At 53.7% G+C, this 21548-nt stretch overlaps 1 protein-coding gene across 1 annotated transcript in view; it reads right to left on the bottom strand.

The window, feature by feature from the left end:
* IREB2 (iron responsive element binding protein 2) overlaps nt 1–20804 on the bottom strand; it is a 32362-nt gene extending 11558 nt beyond the window's left edge. The window contains exons 1-11 of the mRNA XM_037053446.1: nt 20665–20804; nt 19457–19546; nt 11648–11813; nt 10273–10410; nt 9224–9442; nt 6952–7021; nt 6410–6593; nt 5540–5679; nt 3486–3657; nt 1903–2003; nt 1052–1168 (exon numbers count right to left, since the gene is read on the bottom strand). Of these exons, the coding sequence (XP_036909341.1) occupies nt 1052–1168; nt 1903–2003; nt 3486–3657; nt 5540–5679; nt 6410–6593; nt 6952–7021; nt 9224–9442; nt 10273–10410; nt 11648–11813; nt 19457–19546; nt 20665–20683 (1416 nt within the window). The 5' untranslated portion in view covers nt 20684–20804. The remainder of the gene's footprint in view (nt 1–1051; nt 1169–1902; nt 2004–3485; nt 3658–5539; nt 5680–6409; nt 6594–6951; nt 7022–9223; nt 9443–10272; nt 10411–11647; nt 11814–19456; nt 19547–20664) is intronic.
* Between the last annotated feature and the right edge of the window lie 744 nt (nt 20805–21548).

Below are 21548 nucleotides of genomic sequence, written 5' to 3'. Positions count from 1 at the left end.
GCACACAAAAACATAAACTGAGCCTTCTGCACACGTGGAGAAAAAGTGACCAACAGGAAGGACGCCTGGTAGAAAGCACTGCAGATCACTGCCGTGTGAGAGGCTGCAGGCCCGTGCCAGTCAGCAGCCAGGGCCCCGCCAAAGCCTGAACGTGCAGTCCCGGGAGGGGTCTGCCGGCCTCCGCAGCTCTGCCTACCGAGAGCCAGCCAAGCACACTGGGCCCAGCTCTCACCTGCTCTGTGGTTCTCTACTCATTTCCAGTCACATCATTCTCAAGAGGTCCAGCAAACCTGTTATTAACAATGGCCCTGAAGACATGCGTCCAAATGATGACGCGGGAGAGAAGTCGATAGCGTTGGCGATTGTTGAAGCAAGGCACATGGGAATTCACTACACTATTACCGTGCAAACCTCACATTTCCCATAGTAAGGATAGATACTATACAAGCAAACACTGTAGAGAAAGCCAGCGCCAGTTCTCAGAACAGAAGCAGTGACAAGTGTGAAGCCACGCCGGCAGTGCTTCCCTTCCCGCCCGGGAGGTTAGGAAAGCTGAGAGCGGCGCCTTCTCCCGCTGTGCGCAGGGGTCCAACTACCTGGTCAGCCTCCCCCCCCCCCCCGCTTTCCCGGAGACTGGCACCCACACACAGGACAATAGCCAACACAATAGCTGTCCTGTGTGAATGAATCAAAATGACCCCTTTTTGTCAGATCAGCAAAAAATGTATTTCCAGTGTGCTGCAGAATTTCAGTGTTCACTCTATGTGCCAGGAGACGGAGAAGCGGAGACCTGCCGATCCGGCACCACTGCCCCACAGAAACTCCTGTGACGGTGTCAGCACGGCCAACGTGAGAGCTGCAGCTGCGTGCTGCTACGCAGCACTCGAGAGTCACTCACTCACCCTGTACTTTAAATAAACACGATCAACTTCCGATGCTCAGCATGGACCTGGGGACAAGCTCACCCCCGGGGGGGCCACACCTCAGCCAGGAGAGGCTGGTGCTCAGGTGACCCCCAGGGTGCGCACCGAGATCGTGAGAGGGCACCCACCTTCTCACTTAAACAAGCCCGGAAATCACTCTTCATCTCTGTCACAGCGACTCTGTCCTGCGGTCTCTTGGGGCCACTGACGGATGCAACGATTGAGTTCAGGTTGATCTGGATCACCTAGGAAATGAGAGAAAGGGGGAAGAAAACACAGTCGGGTCTGCAAGGATAGACTCCAATTCAAGCACTACTTCCTGAGGCAGAACGAGTATATCTATGTGTTCGAATGCAACCTGTTTTAATGCTGAGACACACGCACCGAAGACAAAGATTTGAGACCCTGCAGACAGGGGACCAGTGGACAAGCCCGCAGACCTCCGCACACCCTGCTGTGCCGGCTACACAAAGCCTCCCGCCCTGCTGTCCCGCCCCACGGGCGTCAGCACCATCCCGGCGGCGCCTGCCGACCACACAGAGGAGGCCTGTGCCGGCTGCATACTTAGTGCCACAGGGCCGCACGCCTGCCCTCCACGCCGCCACGTGACAGGGCAAGTGGGCTTAGTAAATGAACCTTTCTTGCCTGTCTGCTTCGCTGTAACAAAAATCTACGCAAAACGATGCATGAAATCAAAGGGTCACGAACAGCAGCTGTTAAAAACCGTAACAACTGCAGCTCTCATTACTGAGCTCTCACTGCCTGCCCAAAACTGTCCTAATACACTTGCACTCAATCGCCCAACAATCCTCTGTGGTGGCTGTCATCTTCGTATTTCAGAGATGAGGAAACGGAGGCTGAAAGGCTAAGTAATGTGCCCAAAGTCAGACAGCTGACAAATCCCAGAGCTAGGACTGAGAGGCCCATGGTCAGGCTGCAGAATTCACCCCCAGTAGTAGGTAGGTCACTGTGTACACACCTGGGAGTATTCGGGTTCTCCTGAATTATTCTGGTCACTTCGAAACAACTTCACAGCTTTAAGGTATGTTTCCATTGATTTGAGTTTGGCTTTGTCAAAACCTAAAAATAAAAAGATATACAATAAAAATCCGGTGAGGAATTCTGAAATCTTTTGGGATAAGGGTATTGAATTCCAAAGATGAGCAAAAAACAAATATTACAAATTAGTAACTAGTGAGAATCCATTTCTTTCCAAATTAGTACTTGATACCATTCTTAAGAGTAGTAAAAATTTCACCCTTCATGAAAAACTACTCTATGTACATAGCAGCTCCCTCTTTTTAAAAAAAATATTTTATTTATTTATTTTCAGAAAGAGGAGGAGGAAAAGAGAGAGGGAGAAAAACATCAACGTGTGGCTGCCTCCCATGCGTTCCCCACTAGGAACCGGCCTGCAACCCAGGCATGTGCCCTGACTGGGAATCGAACCGTGACACTTTGCTTCACAGGCCCGCGCCCAATCCACTGAGCCACACCAGCCAGGGCAGCAGCTCCCTCTTTAAAAGTTAACAAATCACAGACAAGATCACTAACACTAAGCCAGTTCTGTGAAGCTCACACAGAAACACTGTCCACACAGGGAAAACCAGTGATGACGCTGACCCCAATCACTACCCAGCACCAAGGGCACACTCACCACTTCCCTGAGCAACACTGATAGAATGAAGGAGTAAAGGGCATGGAACTCACGGACAGTTTTTCACAGAGCAGAAAGATCTTCCGGAAGCTGAATGACCTCGGGTGGCAACGTGGGAGCCCCCCCACCCTGTAACACATGGGAGACTGTGCAGGGCCTGGTGGGGAGTCAAGGATGGGGTGGGCCGTGCTTTCCAGGCTCGCCCCAGCCACACAGCCCTCAAGCCGAGGGAGCTCCTCATGCGGACGGCAGCACTCCTCCCAAAGGAGGGGGCACCTGAGCACCGAAGTCACTGGCTGGCACACAGGGCTCTCAGATGGCACGGAGAAACCACAGGGACAGCCACCCCCAAGTGCACCTCTGATGAGAGCAATGACCTCCTGAGAATGGGAAACGCAGCAAACAAAAGGAGGCCCTGCTTTCCCCACACGGGCCTTCTGCAACACGAACACGGTCTCGTTCTCCAGGCGGTTTCTGCCTTAGATCGCACGGTCGATGGAAGGGGGGCATGGCCCCTAGTCACTCGGGCCACAGGGAGGTCTGGAGCACGTGACCGTGCGCCGCCCTCCACAAAACCCTCCAACAGAGTGCTGGCTCTCGGCCTCTTCCCCCAGGAGGCCCCACCGCTCCTGGATGTGGGGGGTCACACCATGGACATTAAAGCGCCTGCCCACTCCGCACCCCCGGTCCCTGAGCAGGGTGGGGTGAAGACCAGTGGTTTGAGTAATTCCTTTAAACATCTTGTAAGTGGGTCCAAGCAGAGTAGGGTTTGAGGGCATGACACCATCTAAAGCCACCTGCGACAGTACATCTGAAAGCCGCTGCTCCAAAATAAGAGAATTTCATGAACACCAGACAGCACACTGGAAACAGAACGTACCTATCCCTACGATTTATCTGCTCACCTGCATGTTCTAAATGCTTCAATGTCACATTGTCGACAGGGAAAAAGCTGAGGAGAGCACCGTACTCTGGACACATGTTTGCTATCGTTGTCCGGTCCACCACAGAGAGCTGGGAAACGCCACTTCCAAAGAACTCCACAAACTTGCCGGCCACGCCCGCCTGCCGAAGGTGCTGCATACGGGGACACAGAGGCACACACAGGGTTAGCACCTCGCTGCAGGGGCCTCTCCGGGGGCCACGCCCAGGGCTGCGACAGTGCAGCAGAGGGCCGGCGGCCAGCGGCCAGCTCCCTCGGGGCTGCAGGTGTTTCAGGGCCACAGCCAGTGAGGAGGGAGGCCCAGTGCCACGGTCAGTCAGCGCCCAGAGGGGCGTGGACGCCCGCAGCGGCTGGGAGTCGGGACAGGATGCGCTTGCTGAGGTGGGGCCCAGCAGACTCCACGGTGCGCCTGCTCACCCACAGCCCCTCCCCTCAGCCAAACACACAGTAACGGTGCTTCCAGCATGGAGCGCACCTTGGACGGTTTAATGAAGTGTGAACACACTGATCAAACCACATATATAAATAACTGCACACCGGCTATGAAACTTCTGCAAATCCAACTACTGGTCCAAATATTTGTAGCAGTGCTAATTACAGGTAAATTACAGGTTGACGCAATTTAACATGTGGCCTCAAACTGAACTCCTTCTAAAGTCATTCTTAGTCACCAAGCGGCCGAAACAGCCGCCCCCCTTGCTCGCAGTGCAGGGCCGGCCCGTGGCAGGGCCCAGAGTGAACAGCCGGCACCTACGAGTGGAAGCGGAGCTGTAGACCACTGAACCCACACTCTTTTTTTTTTACCAGAAGGCCGTCTCTTTATGTTCATGGTTATTTCTTTTAAAATGAACATGAAACGTATTACATATGCCAAGCTGCTGTTTTCACATTAACAAGGTGCCACAACACACGTTTGGAAAAACACGTGATGAACCCAAAGGACCATGAATAGAGCAGGACCTCAAGCAAATAGAATCTCCAATAAGCATGTATAATAAATTTAATTTTTGTATCAATATGTCAAAATGTCAAAAGTAGATGTAGCTTTTTTTTTAATGCAGCCTGAGGGGTCTAAAAAGCAGCATTAATTTTCAGGATGTCTGAAGGGAAGAATTGATTTCTCTAAAGACACAATGAGACGCTCCTTTTCCTCTAGGAAAAGCACTCTGATTCTCAATTTAACTTCTTGATCTCTGGCCCCACACACTCAATCAGTCGCATCTGGAAGATGTCAGATGTTTCTCTGATCAGAGAGGGAGGATCAATATTCCACGCTGAGAGGGAGAACACCACCCCCTCTCCCCGCGGAGCACCCTGAGGGCCTCAGACCACTGTCCGCCACAAAGCCCGACATGCAGACCCCGTGGGACCCCCCTCGACCCCGCCAGGGGCCGGGGACCCAGTCAGGAAAGCGCAGTCAGAGCGCACCAGCAATGAAGGCGGGGGCTGCAGACAGCCGCTCACCAACTGGGAATCCCTGGAGCATGTGTCCCCACTGGCCAGCATCTCAGAGCTGAACGACCAGCGGAACAGTGTGGCGCCATCCCGCTGCCACAGGGCCGCTGCTGACGGCCGTCCCCCGCTGAACAATGGCTCCCCAAGGGCAAGCGGCACGCTCAGGTACAAAGGAGACCAGACTCTCCCTGCAGTGCGTGGAGCCCAGAACCTGCCCACTGAGGTGGGAGAGGTGGGAGGCGGGCAGCGCCCGGCTGCCTGGGTTAGCACCGGGGCACTGCTTCCTGCTCAGCCCCTGGGCCTTTCTCTGGTCCCTCCCTCAGCCTTCCTGGGTCTGTTTCTCAGACCTCGGGGAAACGGGTCGTCAACAACGGTGCCAACCTCTAGGCTTGTGATGAGGAACAAAGAGCTGGCACGCCAAGGGGACAGTGACGCCGAGAACTGTCTGCTGGGGGTGAGCGTCTGGTGTGCGCTATCATCACTACGTGGTGCTTGGAGGGGCCCCCTGCTCACGTAAAGACATGTGCACTGAGTTGCGTGGCTGGCACAACCAGAACGTACCTTTGTAATGCCAAGGACAACATCTATGGACGTAACAAAAGGGTTTGACGAGCCAGTTAACTCACATCCAACCACCTCCGGCAGCGTCAGAGAAACAGGCAGCCCAAGCATGACCGCTTCTGTCTCAATGCCTCCGACCCCTGCGGGAAGACAGATGCGCGTGACTGGCACGGGGCCCCCGAGAGCAGCCCAGGGCGGCCTGCAGACGTCCAGCTGTCCAGGACCTCCTCCCACAGCTGCCTCACTGCCACTCCTGCAGACAGGACCCCGAGTCTCCTCGGAAGATGGACTCCACTCTCATGGCTGAGCACCCTGATCTTTGCCTTTACGTTAAGCTCAGTGAACACCCAGTGTTCACTGCTGTGCTACATCAGGCACTGATAATGAAGTAGAGCCCAGTCCCGGTCAAGCTCGGGAAGCTTAGCCCACTGGTGAAGACAGAGGAAAAGAGTCGGCCTCCACAACACCTGGAAGGGAGGAAGCGCGTCCTGCCCACGCAGCAGCCTGGGCCGCGCCGACACTGAGAACACTCGTGCGCACAAGCACACGACCGTCTGTGACGGTCCCAGAGGCGCCAGGTCGTGAAGGACACTCTGTAAAACACAAAGGAGCCTGGACTAATGACAAGGGCTGGCTAGGGAGGCCACGGAGGAACTTCAATGGAGAGTCACCGTGTCACCTGCACAGGCACTGTGTAAATCGCACACATTCAGGCCCACAGCACACGGACCACAAACACCTGAGCTAAGGTCACTTCCTTCGCTGCCTTACAGATGGAAAGGCCTCAGGCTCTGAGACCTGCTGTCTCTTCTGTCACAATGTCCCTCACACCCCCTGCCCACAGGAGGGACATGCACACACTGTACTTACCCCACCCCAGGACCCCCAAGCCGTTCACCATGGTCATGTGGGAGTCCGTGCCCACCACGCTGTCGGGGAAGAGGAGGCCGCCTTCCTCAGAAACCACTCGGGACAAGGACTCCAGGTTGACCTGGTGAGGCATCCCAGTGCCAGGAGGGATCAGGGCCACGTTCCGGAACACTCTGGAACTCCACTAGGTTTTATATAAATCGAACAAATCAAAGTGTTAGTACATTATGTGAAAACAAAGTCAGTAAAGCAGAACGTCCCACGAATCCAGGTAAATGGTAGTTTCCAATGGGGTCCCCAGGATTCAGGGGTGGGAAGGGGGAACTCTCCCAGCTCCCTGGAACCAGGGCCTGTCCTTGTGCTTTCTCGTGCCCTGGGGCACCACAAGGGTCTGTGAAGAACAAGAGGGGTCCACTGCCCTGCTGTGCTCGGAAACGACTGGTCTCAGATACAGACCCCCCCCATACCTGACGTTCACCGTGAAACATTTATCGATGTTTTATAAAATGTTAACGTGAAAATGTCTCCCAAACCATCTGTACCTTGAAAAACTGAAGCCTCTCTCGATTTCTGCCAAATTCCACCTCCTGATTTTTTAACACTGTTTCGGGTCTGAAAGGAGAACGAACGAGCTCATTAAATACGTTACAGAAGAGGGCTGCCTTGTTTCTGAGTCTTCGCTTACACACACACACTCTCACTCACTCACACACTCTCTCTCTCTTCCAACCCCTGGGACGGTGACCGCTGGACTTCTCAGGACACGGAGGTGCAGCTGTGAGCTCGTCACCCCCGAGTGTCATCGTGCGAGCCTCGGAGACCTGGCTAACCTGTGTTGAAACTAAGATGGTCAGCGCTGCTGGACTTCCCACTACAAGAAAGGGGCAGGGAAGTTGACGCCACCATCAGACGAACACGACCGCCCATGTGGCCCTTGTGCCTGGGACGCTGGGGTCACCAGGGAGCACCGACAGATGTGCGACATCCCTTCACAGTTTAAAAAGAGCTTTCGGCCAAAATCTGGTGTTCCTCTCACCCCAAAGGGAAGGCCTGTTCTACCTGTAAGTAGCGCTTTGTATGGATTATAAGTAAATACACGGACTACTTAACGCAGATGAGAGAGCACCACAGCTCTCAACTGTAAACACAGTCCCACTTTCAGGGAGCTATTTTTATCTAATGAATGTTTCTAAACAATTATTACTAACAGTTTTAAGTTGTTTATTTTACCTGCCAGCTCAGCTGGCAATTAAGTGTTGACTGAATGTCAATACAACTTAAATTATACATGTCCTCCAGGGTCCAGATAATTATAGTGCTTCCACTGTTGACGTTTTTTTAAAGCTGAGATTACATCAATAAATCATTGCTGAACGGCCACCTGCAGCCACAGCACACCTCGGGGGTTCTCAGGACTTCGGGGACATAGCTCTTGGAAGACCGGCTGCCCCACCACGCGCCTGCAGCACCTATGGCCTCGTTCCTGCGGCCAGACAAGCCTGCACCCACTCACTCCTGGCTTCCGACAAGGCAGGGGTTTGTGCGCCACGTGCACACCCTCCGCCTCTGCCCGTGGCCTGTGGTGGTCTGCAACCAACGCTTTGCGGACGTGGGACAGCACACCAAGGGCCACTACGCCATGTGACCTGCTGCTGCCGTCAGAACTGACCGCAGTGTTATACCAACTCAGGTTTTTAGAAACAAAGATACACCATCTTAGCCCTGCACGCGCTGCCAGGCAGAAAAAGACAACTGAAATAAACCAATGAGTTTTGAATCAATAAATCCTCCTCCTCAGGAAATGGATGTCTGTATCAAAAGGCAGGATCGTCTTCTCGGACGCCAACACGCAGGGGCGGTCAGGATGACGCGGCCGCAGCGAGGAGCGGCGATCATGTAAAACCGCCCTGGTTTGACGTCCAAGGGCCCGCAGACGGCACTGCACCCTCACTCCCAGGAGGGAGGAACACGAGGTCACCGCGACCTCAGGCTCCATGGAAACATGCAAAAATGCTACAGCCACACAGACCTGGGAAAACCCAGGTTGGGGCCAAATGATTTCGTATTATCATCCAGCCCCCAGGGTGGAGCGCCTGTGGATGTTGTTCTCGGCTCTTCTGAATCTGCAGTGTGATCACTTCCAACTTCACTAAGGTTAAGTAACTTTTTAAAAAATAGTCTGACAGTCTAAACACTCTAAGTTTAGTGTTTAACTATACGTTGCGATAAGCAACGTAACCCTCCAGAACGAGACAAGACAGCACATAAACGCTCAACCCAAGGAACCCTTCCTCCTGCGGTGAAAAGCCCCCAGTCAGGACAGCCCCCGACTCCTGGGGGCCGGTGCTTTCCAAGGCAGGCTGTGCTCCCCATGGCTCCCTCACCCGGAAGGGCCCTGCACGGCAAGAACCTCGGGGGGTGGGTATTCCCAACCCAGACTTCCGGTGCAGGGTGGACGCTGAGGCGGCCCCCGAGCAGGGAAACCAAGAGAACTACCGACAGGGGCTTCACGCGAGAAGGCGAGTGAGCAGGGAGCACGTGCGTGGCACGGGCTCACTAAGCTAAAGATCCACACAGTTCCAGATGCAAAACCATTTTTCTGCCTACATTCACCATGAAAACGCAATCGTTCACAGAAGACCTTCCGGCTTTCGTCCCGAGGCACAGAGTGACATGTAAGGAGACACAGGGCAGTGCGTCACCCGGCACATCCGGCAGGGCTGCGGAGCAACAGGAGTTGGGGAGGGAACAGGCACACTTCCCCGACTGGAAAGCCACCAGGCACACCAGAGCAGTACAAAGACGGTCTCATACTCAGGCACTGGCTGCAGGTGGAAAGGGCACAGGGCGGGCGTGTTCTCGATCTGCGCAGAGGGCCTCCCCGAGCCGCAGCCCAGCTCCTCGGAGTCGCAGGGGCCTCGGCAGGCGGCCTGGCCTCGGCACGGCGGCTTCCTGGGCTGCGCTTTCAAGGGAGAGAGCTTCCCCGCTCGCTGCGGGTCGCCGCCCCCAGGATTCGGAGCGTTCTGTATTGCACTGTCATTTGAAAAAAGGAGACAAAAGCAGTTAAATGTGGCAGAAACTGGACTCTTCAAAAACCGCACAGCAGCAATGCGCTCTCTACAGGCAAATGAACGCTGTCACATCATGTGACTCCAGTTTCAAAGCAAATCTCAGGTCCCCCACCCCTGAAAAAACAAACAGGGATTTTAAACTTACGGAGATGAAAATATAATTCTAAGTGCCCAGAAAAGTCATTTTCACACACTTCTGTAAGAAGTCAAGAGACCATGAGCAAGTGCCACAACGGACTATGTCACTGAACAACTGAACAGCAGGTGAAACCCACAGTTCCAGTCTCTAGAGCAAAGGAGCTCATGGCTCGTGACGACTCGTGACACGCTGACGAAGCCTCGGTCCCAGACTCTGGAGGACGCCCACAGCGTCCTCCCTGGTCCAGCCACGGTCCCAGGGCCTCTGACAACGAGCTCCAAGTGCTCCACCGCCCACTGACGAGATGTCGCCCCCACCTGCTCAGGGCCCTCTGGCTGGGGCGGAGGGGGCCACGACACTCTTTGGGGCAGTGGGGACAGGGACGGCACTCAGAGCGCCCCTCTCAAAGAGCAGGCTCTAGACTCACTGCACGCGGCTATCAACAACGGCAGCAGAAATACACAAATGTGATGTAATTTCAAATTCAGACTGAGTAAAAACAATACACCAATACAAAACCTTTTACTAGTTTCCTCTTCATTATCGGTGCACAGTAAATGGAAGGTCCTGGCCAGAACTCCCCCCACGTCCTTCCCACACGCACTCGGCCAGTGGGCTAGGCATCACCAGCGTCACAATACACGTGAAAGTACCATTTACTGAAGTCGATCTGCAAAGAATGGTCCACCAGGAGGTCTGTCGGACAGGCAGGGTGGACGGTCTTAGGGTCACCTCCAAGAGTCTTCACCGCTTCCCTCATAGCAGCAAAATCCACCATCGCTGGTATCCCACTGGGGAGGAGAAGAGGATCAAATCACAGCCCCACTGTTCTTTTACATACGCTCACAATCACTAGGAGGCATCCACCCATTCCTGTACTTAAAGGAATCTGTTTACTTTACATCCATGTTCGGTAATGTGCCTGTAGCCCACAGTCAGGGGCACCTGGTTTAACGAGAAGGAAACGCGAACATGAGCCGAGAACTTGAGTGCTCAGGAGCGGATGTGCCAGAAGCAGCACAGGAGGCGGCTCTCGGAGGCAGAAGAGAACTGGGGACCAGCCTGCGGCTGCCCTTCCCCTGCCTTCAGGCGCACGATCCCGCCCCCAGCCCCTTTCATCTGGTGCCTTCTGGCTACTCCAGAGTGACCCACTGTAGGGATGAGCATCTCTAGCCAGCCCCATCACAGGCGTTCACCAAAGGCCGCCCCTGCGCTGGACACCCGGGGGCATGGGCAGGGCCACCCTCAGGGGCCGTGCAGGGAGGTGCAGCCGCGATTACAGAATGCAGCACGCAGACTTGGGGAGGGGCACAGAGACCAGACCCCGTCGGGGGGGTGGAGAAGACGCTCCTCTCGGCCTGGCCGGCGCCCACACCCCCCCCTCAGCTCAGCTACAGCTTAATTCTCCTCATGACTCACCCGACAGCCAGGTCAGGCCAAGTCTCTTCAGAAGACTTTGGATTTTACTCTAAGGGTGAGGAAGTCAACTGGTCTATTGGGGGGGAGGGGGAGCAGGGCTGCCAGTAAAGACAGGCCAGTGGCTGCCGTGCGGGCACAAGGGCACGAGGAGCCATCGGGGCAGGAGGCGGGGGGTGTGTGTGTCAGGGACACACTGCACAGGGAGGCCCTGCAGAGCATGCTGGTGGGCTGGGTTGCGTATGACAAGACATCAGGAGTCACTGCTAGATTCTGCCTCCAATCAGCAGGGACCACAACGCAATTCGCCGTGACAGAGGAGGCCTGGCGAGGAAAGGGTGAGGTGGCAGGCCGCCGAGTTAGAGTCCAAGTCCAAAAAGCATGTTAGCCAGGCGGACATGAGTATGCAGTTAAACAAAAGTAGTTAAAAATAAAAGGCACAGGAAACAAGGGCCTAATTTTAAAGAACTGCTTCACATTAGAAAGGGCAACTTTTTTCTAAATGTATAAACTAATCTTCAAAACGAAAGAAACACAATGGAGCCAACCACCAGGGGATTTAAAGAAGGGAACGCTCTGAAAATGCGCCCGCAAGCAAGTGGCCCCACTCACGTGAAGTCCTGGAGGAGGACGCGGGCGGGGAAGAAGGGCACTTCGACGTGGCTCTGCTTGCACTTCCAGTCCAGGATGTTCATGACATCCTCCCTCCTCAGTAAAAAGCCGTCACAATTTCTCACAGCAGCTTCCAGCAGGACCCGTATGGAGTAAGGCAGGACATCTGAGTGAAGAGAAGGTCTCACCGTTAACAAGGAAGGTCAGGACGACGTGGTATCCAGACTGTAACAGCAACAAGCTGCAGACACAGATGCCCCATTTTCCCAACCTAGACCACGTCAGTTCAGTGACCACAGTGGGACGTCAGCCTGGTCAACACCGGACTGTCTAGGAACCCGAGGCTGCTAGACAACAGCCAGGGCCCTCTGTGACACACATCTGCGAGACAGCCAGAGAAATAGGAACATGAGCTGAGTTTTGTATCATACCAAGAAATTAACATTAATTTTGTTAGCTATAAAAAAGGGACTGAGGTTATGGGTTTTTTTCCAAGTTTTTCAAATACCGGAAACGTGCATAGCAATGTATTTGCAGGTGAAAAAATAACAAGTACAACCGGACAGGTAACACCAGAGACCAGCGGCACGTGGCAGGCACCGCTGCCTCTCTGCCTCTGTGCTCGAAGATGCAGACACATGGCTGACCGGGAACGAAGCTGAGCGCAAGGAGAGTGAAAACCTTGATCAGAGACACCAGCCTCAAGGCCTGTGTTTGCTATTTACTCACTATACGGTGTGGCCTTTGGAAAGTGACTCAAGACGCCACATTTTCCCCAGTGCAGGGGCGATGGCAGCCCGCCCGCAGAAATGTGCAAGCGCCTCCTCTCACCAACCGTCTCCCCGCCACAGCCCTCGGGCGCAGCATGACAAGGAGCAGGCACCTCAACAGTAACGTCCACCCTTACCTCAGTCAGAAACATAATGAAGTCCTCAAACCCAAAGGAATTGTAGGGGCAAAAACTTTTAACAGGACATTTGAAAATAATGAGAAGGAAAATAATTATCTGAGAAACAAATACACAAGGTTAACTTTGTACCTGGTTTACTGTTCTGGAAAACCAACTCAAGAATGTGTTTTGTGAAGAGCACCTTCATAAAAAGCATTCATGGGATTTCTGGTCAAACACGGGGCCATGCACACGGCCAATTCTCTCTGTCCCCCCGAAGCCCACTCTAGCAGCAGGGGAACACGTGCACATGCCCAGTCCACATGGACAGACAGGGACGAGCGGAACAAACACCACTTCAGGAAACAGCACCTGGATGACTGGTAAGGGGTGAGCTGAACACAGAAAGGCAACCAGAAACACAGACCAGGAACCAGGGTGCCCGGGGTTTCCAAAGAGGAGAGGGCAAAGCTAGACAGCCAGGGAGCAATGCCTGCAAAATTCTAAGTATAAATATTTCCAACGTGGAAACTGGTAACCGAGCAAACTGTCAATTAATCCCAGGCAGCCACCACAGAACACGCTGTGTAAGACGAGCAGGAGAATGGAGACTGGACCCCAGGCCACCAGACCCCAGCCCAGCCCGAGCCGGGGCTGCTCCAGGACGCGGAGTCCAGGCAGGCTGGGCGGGGCGGCCACCCAGGCCAGATGGGGAGCTGCCAGGAGGAGGGAGACTGGCACTGACAGATTGCCTGATTGCACCGGGAGGGCTTCTTCCTTTCAGAGATGAATTATTGATAAGGACACAGAAAACTAAGCAAATAAAAAAAATAGTCACTAATTCAAGGAAAAAATACAAAGTTGTAAGAGAAATGAGATGCAATCACCCACCCCACAGACTGGCTGAGACCATGAACTCATCACAGCAGGAGCACTGAAACTGCGGGAACCGCACCAGGAGGAGGCACCTGGGGCACGCGCACAGGAACAGAAAAGCGCCACATCCCCGCTTTCCACAGAAGAGAGTCAGGTCGAAAACCGAAAGCTCAAGGAACAGCTGTACAAACTACGCTGCGTGGTAACATCCAGGAAATTCTCAAAAGAAACAGCCAACAGAACTAAGAACAGCGTCCTCTGCAGAGTAAAAATCAGGGGGTGGCAAGACTATTGTTTCGTTATAATATCAGTGGCTTTTAACTCTATCATCTGAAAAATAATTAACTATTAAATTAAAAAGCAATTCTAAGAAAAAAGTGAATCACACACATTACCAAAATTTTCTGTTTTGGAAGCACTAACAAATTCATCAATTCACAACTCCCGCGAGCAAAGGTGCAGCTCCGTAGGAACCCCACGCACACAAAAGGACTGACTTCTTCCTCCCCACACGTGACTCCACACCACAGGCCAGCAGCCTGCGAGCCAGTGGAGGGTGGCCAGGATGACCCTGGGGCTGGCTGCCTGCCCAGGCTGGACTGCAGAGGCACCCTCACTGGGAGGAGCTGGCAGCCTGTCAGGAAGACCCTCCAGCACCACAAAGTGAGGGGAGGCCTCAGCCCAGCATAGAGCACCTGGCCAACCTGGCCAGGCCGCCTGCAAGGCAGGGCCTTCCACTCAGTCTGGCCTTTGGGTGAGGGCAGCCCGACACCTGTCCTTCCAGTGCCCACCAGCCCACTGCAGGGCTTGTCCCTGCCTGCCCAGCAACCCACACCAGCCCCCTTCTCCACCACCCAGTGGGCTGAGCCACACCTTCGGCTGAGGCTGGAGCCCTGCCCAGATTCGTTCTTCGGTGAATTCTCAGTCCTCAGCCTCACGAACCAGGTCAAGTCCCCACACCCTACGACCACAGTCCCCTCACCTATGGGGTCACGTCCCCAACCCCCGTGGACGCCTGCAACCGTGGAGAGCACCGAACCCTGGACAAACCCTGTTTTCCCAATATACACATACTTGTAACAAAAGTTCATTTGTAAATCAGGCAATTCCAGACATAAGACCCACTCCTAGCACAGATCCCAGCAACCTCGACATGTGACTGTTTCTTTCCGTGAGTTGAAAACTTTCACCTTTCGTACAAAGGGATGACTTCGGGACTTCCCTTCGTCATGTCTGAACTGCCGCTATCTCTACACCTGCGCTTGCAGACTGACACGAAATGAGGTGACAATCCTCTGATGATCAGGATGATGACTACTCAGTGATGACCTGGGGGGAGCGCAGGTGTGGAGACACTGACCAGAAGAAGGGTCCACGTGCAAGGAGGCATGGAGCGAGACAGTGCAAATGCTCATCCCACTGCACAGAACAGTGCACAGCCTGAAGCTCAGGAATTGTTGTGCCTGGAATTTCCCATTTTATGTTTTTCAACCGCAACTGAATGTAGGTAACAAACCGCACAAGAGGGGGGGGACTGCCATACTCTGGTCAGTGAGTGACCGTTAACATTAAGTTCCCCTGCTGCAATGGAATGGAGGCCCTGCGACCACAGCGCCGTGCTCATATAGCTTCCCCTTGCGCCTGCGCCAGTCTGCGTGCTTTTGTCAGCACAGAGGAGCCACCTCGGTCCTCTTCCATCCTCCAGAGCCACTCGGGCGCAGGCATTGGCACTGCAACTGAGGAACACAGCACAGTGGGGAGGGCCCTGCACCAGGTAGAAGGCTGGGCTGGATTCATTCTGCCTCTCCCAACCAGGAATTGCTAGAATTCCAAGAATCCAGAAAGCTAATCCCCTGACAATAGATAATCAAAAAGGCATCTGGGAACCAGGACCAGCTGGTAATTTAAAACTGGAGAAGTTTGATATTTGTGTTATCATACTCTGAACCCAGCTGATCACAGCACAGCCGGGACCCTGGGTGCAGGGCTCCGTGAGCAAGACCGGCAAAGGGCTGAGGCCCTGCACTTGTGGGGAGGTGGCGGGAAGGCAGGTCTGGACTCAGGACCAAGACCTGTCCTTCAAGACAAAAGGCTGCTGCTGAGGTCAGGGACAGGGCTGCCAGGGCAGAGCTCACAGATTCTGGCCTGGTGACATGTTCTTCGTTTGCACAACACCTTAACCTTTAACTGCCAACAGTGAAAAACAAGATGGTTTTCCCGTGTCAGAGAATTCTACAACCCTGACCTCACATCTCTGCATCGATGAGTAACAGCCACCCCTGCATTTGGCCACAGTCCCGACCAGGGCCGTCCCCTGGTGTGTGCGCCCCCTCGGTCTTCATCAGCATGGGTCTGCAACCCCCAGGAGCAGGTTTTACGGGCTGAGGCTCCAGAATCAGGGTCTCGCTCACGGCTTTCCCCCAGCACTGAGGAGGCAAAGGTGCCTAGGGCCGCAGAGCATATCCCACAGTATGGAAGCAGTGAGTGGTCAGGAAGCGCAGGCAGTCTTACCAGTGCCCTTCACAATCTGGGACAGAGACGGTACCAGTACTGGCCTACAGTCAGAAGACTGAGGAGTAAAAGACCAAATTCCTTACTTAAAAGATATGTGACTTTATGGAAATTACTTAAGATTCTTAGACTCATTTTCCTCATCTGTACAAAGTGAAGATAAGACTATCTTCCCTGCCTATCACAAAGCAATGCAGTGAAGACAAGAGATCTGTGGAAATTCCAGGAGGTGAAGAAATCACCCACAGGCAGTATCAGCATTAACGGTGGCAGGCAGGCTTCAGATAAACAGAATGAGATAGAGCACTGTACCCGAGGGGGCTGGGGAACACCCAGACTCTAGGCTGGGGGCCTGGAGAACAGACACACACAGTCCTGGAAGGCCGGTGCAGGGCGAGCTCAGAGCACACCCACCTCCAGTGCCACTGAGTTCCAGTTAGGAACTCCAGCCTTTAAGAAAAATATATACAGTCCTGGCTGGCACAGCTCAGTGGATTGAGCATGGGCCTGCAAACCAAAAGGCTGCCGGTTCCATTCCCAGTCAGGGCACATGCCTGGGTTGCAGGCCAGGTCCCCAGTAGGGGGCAAAGAAGAGGCAACCACACACTGATGTTTCTCTCCCTCTCTTTCTCTCTCCCTTCACCTCTCTTAAATAAATAAAATCTTTTTAAAAAGTGTTTTTAAAAAATTATATACACACACATGTGTGTGTGTGTCCAGAGTCTCTGACACCCAGGCTCTGCAATCGATCAGCACACAGACAGAACCCAAACAGTGCTAGAGCCAGGCTGGGGCTGAGCTACCGCAACACAGGGCTATGAATAAAGCTGGGAGGCAGAGGCTCCTGTGCAGTGAGGCAGAGGGACAGAGGTGGGGGAGAGGCGGGGGGGGGGGGGGGGGGGGGCCGGAGCCCNAGAGGTGGGGGCGGGTCTGAAGCCCCAAGAGCAAAAATAGGCCCACGACCCACTGTTCTAAGACAGAGCCACATCTCACTGGCCTGGGAGCTCTGTGCCATGCAATGGATCTCTCTTCACTCGACCTAGTGGGTGTCTCTTCTTTCCTACCACAAGGCCCAATCTAGAACAGAAATTGTCAGCAAAAGCTGAGACCTGACCAGCTGACCCCTGTGCAACACACAGAGGGCTGGCAGATGCATGGCACTGCACGGAGCAGCAGCGTGTGACCAGGTCACCGATGGTGTGTCAACACCACAGACCACTTCACTGCTCACCTGGGTCCCAGCCCTCGCCAGAGCCCACGGAAGAGACAGATGCGAAACTCAGACTTGTGTCCACATTCCAGCAGGACAACAGGACCGGCAACGGACACCTCACCAGCCCACCTAGGTCAACAGAGCAGATGAACGAGTCACGCAGAGGTGCGGTCTGCACTGGCTAGTGTGCCTTCGTAGTGTACAGGAACAGCAGGCACCAGCTGTGAGGGGTTATCCAGAGTAAGTGCAGGGCTGACACTCAAAAAGAAACCAGGCAGCCTTCCAGTGACAAGCGGAACAGACTCTGGCTTAGAAATTCTGGTTCCCATGAGGCCTGACTGTGCCTTCTTCCTGTCTTTGCATGTCAGAAAGCTGCCAGCAACATCTTCTTCACCAGGGTGCTGAGTGAAGTGAGTTTTGGTTCCTGATATTCAAGAGTAAAGACTGAAACAGGCAACATACACAGAGCAGGACTATAAAAAAATTAGCATTCACTGAAGGAACAGCGCACTCTCAATCCAACGACTGTGCCCACTGAGCCTGCATCGGAACTGAAGCACCAGGCACAGCAGTTCTGCCTATGAACAGGAAGAAGGTAATAGTCCCAGCCTGCAGAAACAGCTATCTCAACGCAGCGCGCAGGCAACCCTGCGCAGCAGCGAGAAGCGAGGCAGTCCCATCTCTAACAACTCACGCCCCCTGACTCAGAAGCCAAGGGGCACCTGTGTCCAGGGGCACGGAGAGGTGTCCGTGGTGTCAGGCAGAAAGGCTGCAATGACGCCAACTGCGCTTCTGTCGCACCAGCCCCCACACATGGCTGCACATGCGTGCACAACTAGCTGGGTCTGCACTGGTCCTTCTGTGACTCTCAACCCCAATCTGACTTCTTGTAACCCATAAAAACTCTCCTAAAAACTAAGCACAAGTTATCCTTCAGATGTGGAAAGCCAAGTCCTGGCTCTACTGGGGGACGAAGCAGGTGGTGGTTAAAAAAGCAGGCAGCAAGGACAGAAACAGGAAGGGCAAGGGAGAGAGGACCCCAGCGGACGGAGGGCTGAGATAAAGCCAGCTGGAGCCCACCCCTGCCCCCCACGGGTAACTGCTAGGATGCGAAGCTTCACCACAGCCAGGCCATCTCGGCACTGTGTCCCTCTAACTCGACACCGCCGCTTATGCTCCTGTCATGCCCATCAACTTCATTTCCCGGCTACTGACTTGCCTCATGGCCCTCTGTGCGACATCAACTCAAGGCCCCAGTTTCTTCCTCTTCCCAGGTGACAGGGATTTTCGCCCCTCCTTAGAAAGAGATATATTTTCACACTCAAAGACCTTCTTAAAAGAATCACTCGAAATCTCTAAGGCTGGAGTAGGCACATAGGAGTGCCAGACAGACAGCTCCAGATCCCTAGGGAGACGATCATGGTGGTGAACTGTTCACTTCTGAATGGCAACAGAATTCGAAGACAAGGCTCTCTCAAGATGCTCCAGCACATCTACATCTCACAGTGTGCGAGAAAATACTGCGTGGAGCAGTCTGGACTGTTGCAAGTCCAACAAAATCTACTGAAAAGAAAAACCACAAAACCTCCCTCCCAAACTGACTGCAATATATCTGGCATCTATCTATTCAGGCAGTTTTTAAAAGTCTGACACTTGGGTCGGCTTTAGCTCAAGCGGTTGGTCACTCTGTCATGGCAGACACTCAAAGAAAGAGTGTCCGGCGGTAATAACCACTCTTCCCGCCTCCCTTTACTGGCCTGGCTGAAAGAGTCACTCATCTGTCAATAAAGTCAGGTCTCCCATCCAATACCCTGGGTCCAGCCAAGTTCACTCTTCGGAAACCTCCGTGAGAGGGCGGGACCTGATCGGGTGCCTACAAGGCCTGCCAGAAGTGCCGGCATCCAGGCCAGGCCTGTCATGCCCAGCCCTGGTGCACAACTCCAACCAGCGGGCCCTGCTGAGGATTCCTAATGGAAGGATGGCAGATAAAGAACTGTGGGTGTTATCACTTTAAAAATTAAAATGTATGATTAATTGCTATAGAATGTCATCAGTCCATTTTTTTAAAATTGTGTTAGTAGTTTCTTTGGGTGAAAAATCACCGCTGAATTAACTTAGACTTTTGAATGAGAAGGCACAGGCTCACATCCCTCCCAAACAGAAGTCATCCCAAGAGGAGTTTTTAAAATGCAAGAGATGAATGTAATTGTACCTGTTACAACACTGAGCGAACGGATTCAAAATTTCTTCAGCTCAGCCTGACAACTTCGTTTCTATTACCAGAAACTAAACAAACCCAAGAAAACTTAGGCAACATTACCATACTTGGTGCCTCCAAGTTTAGGTACATTGAAGAACTTCTTGCGTGAACTGTCATTCAATGTTTCAATAAGGTACTCAAAGGTGTATCCTGGGGGGGAAAAATTACAGTCATTAAACATAGTTACAAAATACCTTATCCAAAGTAGAAACACCTGGAAATCAACTATGTCCAACAGAATTTTCTGTGAGGATAAAAATGTTCTAACATTTGCCCGGACCAACTAGCCACATGGGATTATTGAGCTCTTGAAATGTGCTACCGTGAGGAACTGAATTTTTACTTCCTTTAAATTATCTTTAATCTAAATAGTCACATGTGGGTAGTGTCCACTGCATTGTACAATCCAGTTTTCAACCATGACCCTTATCGAGTAATAACTGGTAACAGAATCACTGCTGAAACGAGTTAACAAAGAACATATCTGGAAATGACAATGAATTAAATAATGTACAGGCATATTCACGGAAGACGTGTCCTAAATATTTCATAAGAACAGACACAACAATTTGAGAACACAATTATGTTAGAGGAACTGATTTTTAAGAAAATCGGAAGACGAGAATTTGACAGAGCATTTAAAAACGTGGACAACCAAACCCAGCCAAACACCTAACAGGTAAACACCTCAATGGATGTTGATAGGCTAAAAGGCCAGATTCTCCCTAAATGAGACGCATCTTCCATGTTTCGCACCAACTGAGGCTGAACCACCTAGTCTTGGACCTCGGGGGTCCGGACCAGCTCGGGAGGGGCGGAGGGGCCTCGAAGGAAGGCACCTTCCGTCCTTTGTGTGGGCCCGAAGCGGAGAGGCCCACAGCGGAGTCCGTAGCGCCTAACGCTCCATTCGGACTGGGCAGAGCCGAGGACGCGGAGGCAGCCGGGCGCTGCGGTACGTGCTCAGGGGCTGTCCTCCAGGTTCCCGGCCCCGTTCGCCTCCCACTCCGCTCTAGGGGTGAGGAGGCGGGGACACCCGCCCCCGCCCTGCTGTCTAACCAGCGGGCCTCCCGGGCCCTCAAGCGGGCAGAAGCGGCGGGGCCCAGGCGGCGGCGGGCCGGGCGGGGAGCGGGCCAGGCAGCCAGGCCCCAAGAGCGACCCTAGCCGGAGGCCCGCGCGCCGGCCGGGTGACTCCAGGAGCGACACATAGGGAGCCGGCGCCGGACTGCGCGCCTGCAGCTGCCAGACCCCATCCTGCAGACGGCACTGACCTGCACTTGGCTCGTCCATCTCCGGAGACCATATTAGCCCGCGGGGATACGCCGCGAGGGAGGAGGAGAGACTGGTCGGGGAAGAGGAGGAAGGAGGCCGACTGGGACGGGAGGAAGGAAGGGAACAGTCTCGCGCAAACACCGCGAGAGCCGCAGCGCCCGTCCGCCTCCGTGCTCGCGATATTTGCTCCCAGCTGTCGCGAGATCTCCGAACGGGAGAAACAAAAGAAGAGCTGGGGCGGGGCTAGGGAAAGGCGTGTTCTCGCGAGATCCTCCCACTGGGAAACTGGTGTGTGGACGTGCCCGGCGTAAACTGCTTCGCGATCCGTTATTTAGAGTGGCCTCGCGTGTCTAATTGGGGCTGAGGTCTGCATCCTGTGTGGGACGGGGAGGAGGCTCTTCGCCCTCCGCGGTGATGGTCCGGGTGCGCCTGTGCTGCAGTCCATCTCCCCTGCTTGCTCTTTCCCGGTGGCAGTCCCCAGGTTTCTGTCTCTGTTGCCTTCCGCGGCAGCCGGTCCTTTCTGCATTCGCTCTGCCCCCTCGTAGAAGAATGCCCTTCCGCCGGCTCTGTGACCGCAGACCCCCGGTTTGCTGTACCTGCCCCTAAGGGCGCGCCGCCTCAGTTGCCGAGGCAGGCCTCTTACCCTGCCCAGCTTAGTGCGCTGGGTACTGATGCACCCCGGGCTTTGGCCTCTCCCCGTTTCCCTGGCTCTGCAGCCCTGAATTCCTCACCACGTTGCTCCTAAGAACAGGAAAATCCCGTAACCACAGTGCGATAATCAAAATCAGGAAACGTAATATTTCTACACTACTATCTAATTTATAATCCATATTCAAATTTTGCTAGTTGTCCCAATTGTCCCAATGTTGTCCTTCGTAGACAC

Source organism: Sturnira hondurensis, unplaced genomic scaffold (genome assembly GCF_014824575.4).
Source record: "Sturnira hondurensis isolate 20B ecotype Veracruz unplaced genomic scaffold, ASM1482457v3 Scaffold0007865, whole genome shotgun sequence".
Taxonomy (NCBI): domain Eukaryota; kingdom Metazoa; phylum Chordata; class Mammalia; order Chiroptera; family Phyllostomidae; genus Sturnira; species Sturnira hondurensis.
The sequence above is the reverse complement of the archived record's forward strand: the minus strand, read 5'-3'. Positions and strand labels throughout refer to the sequence as shown.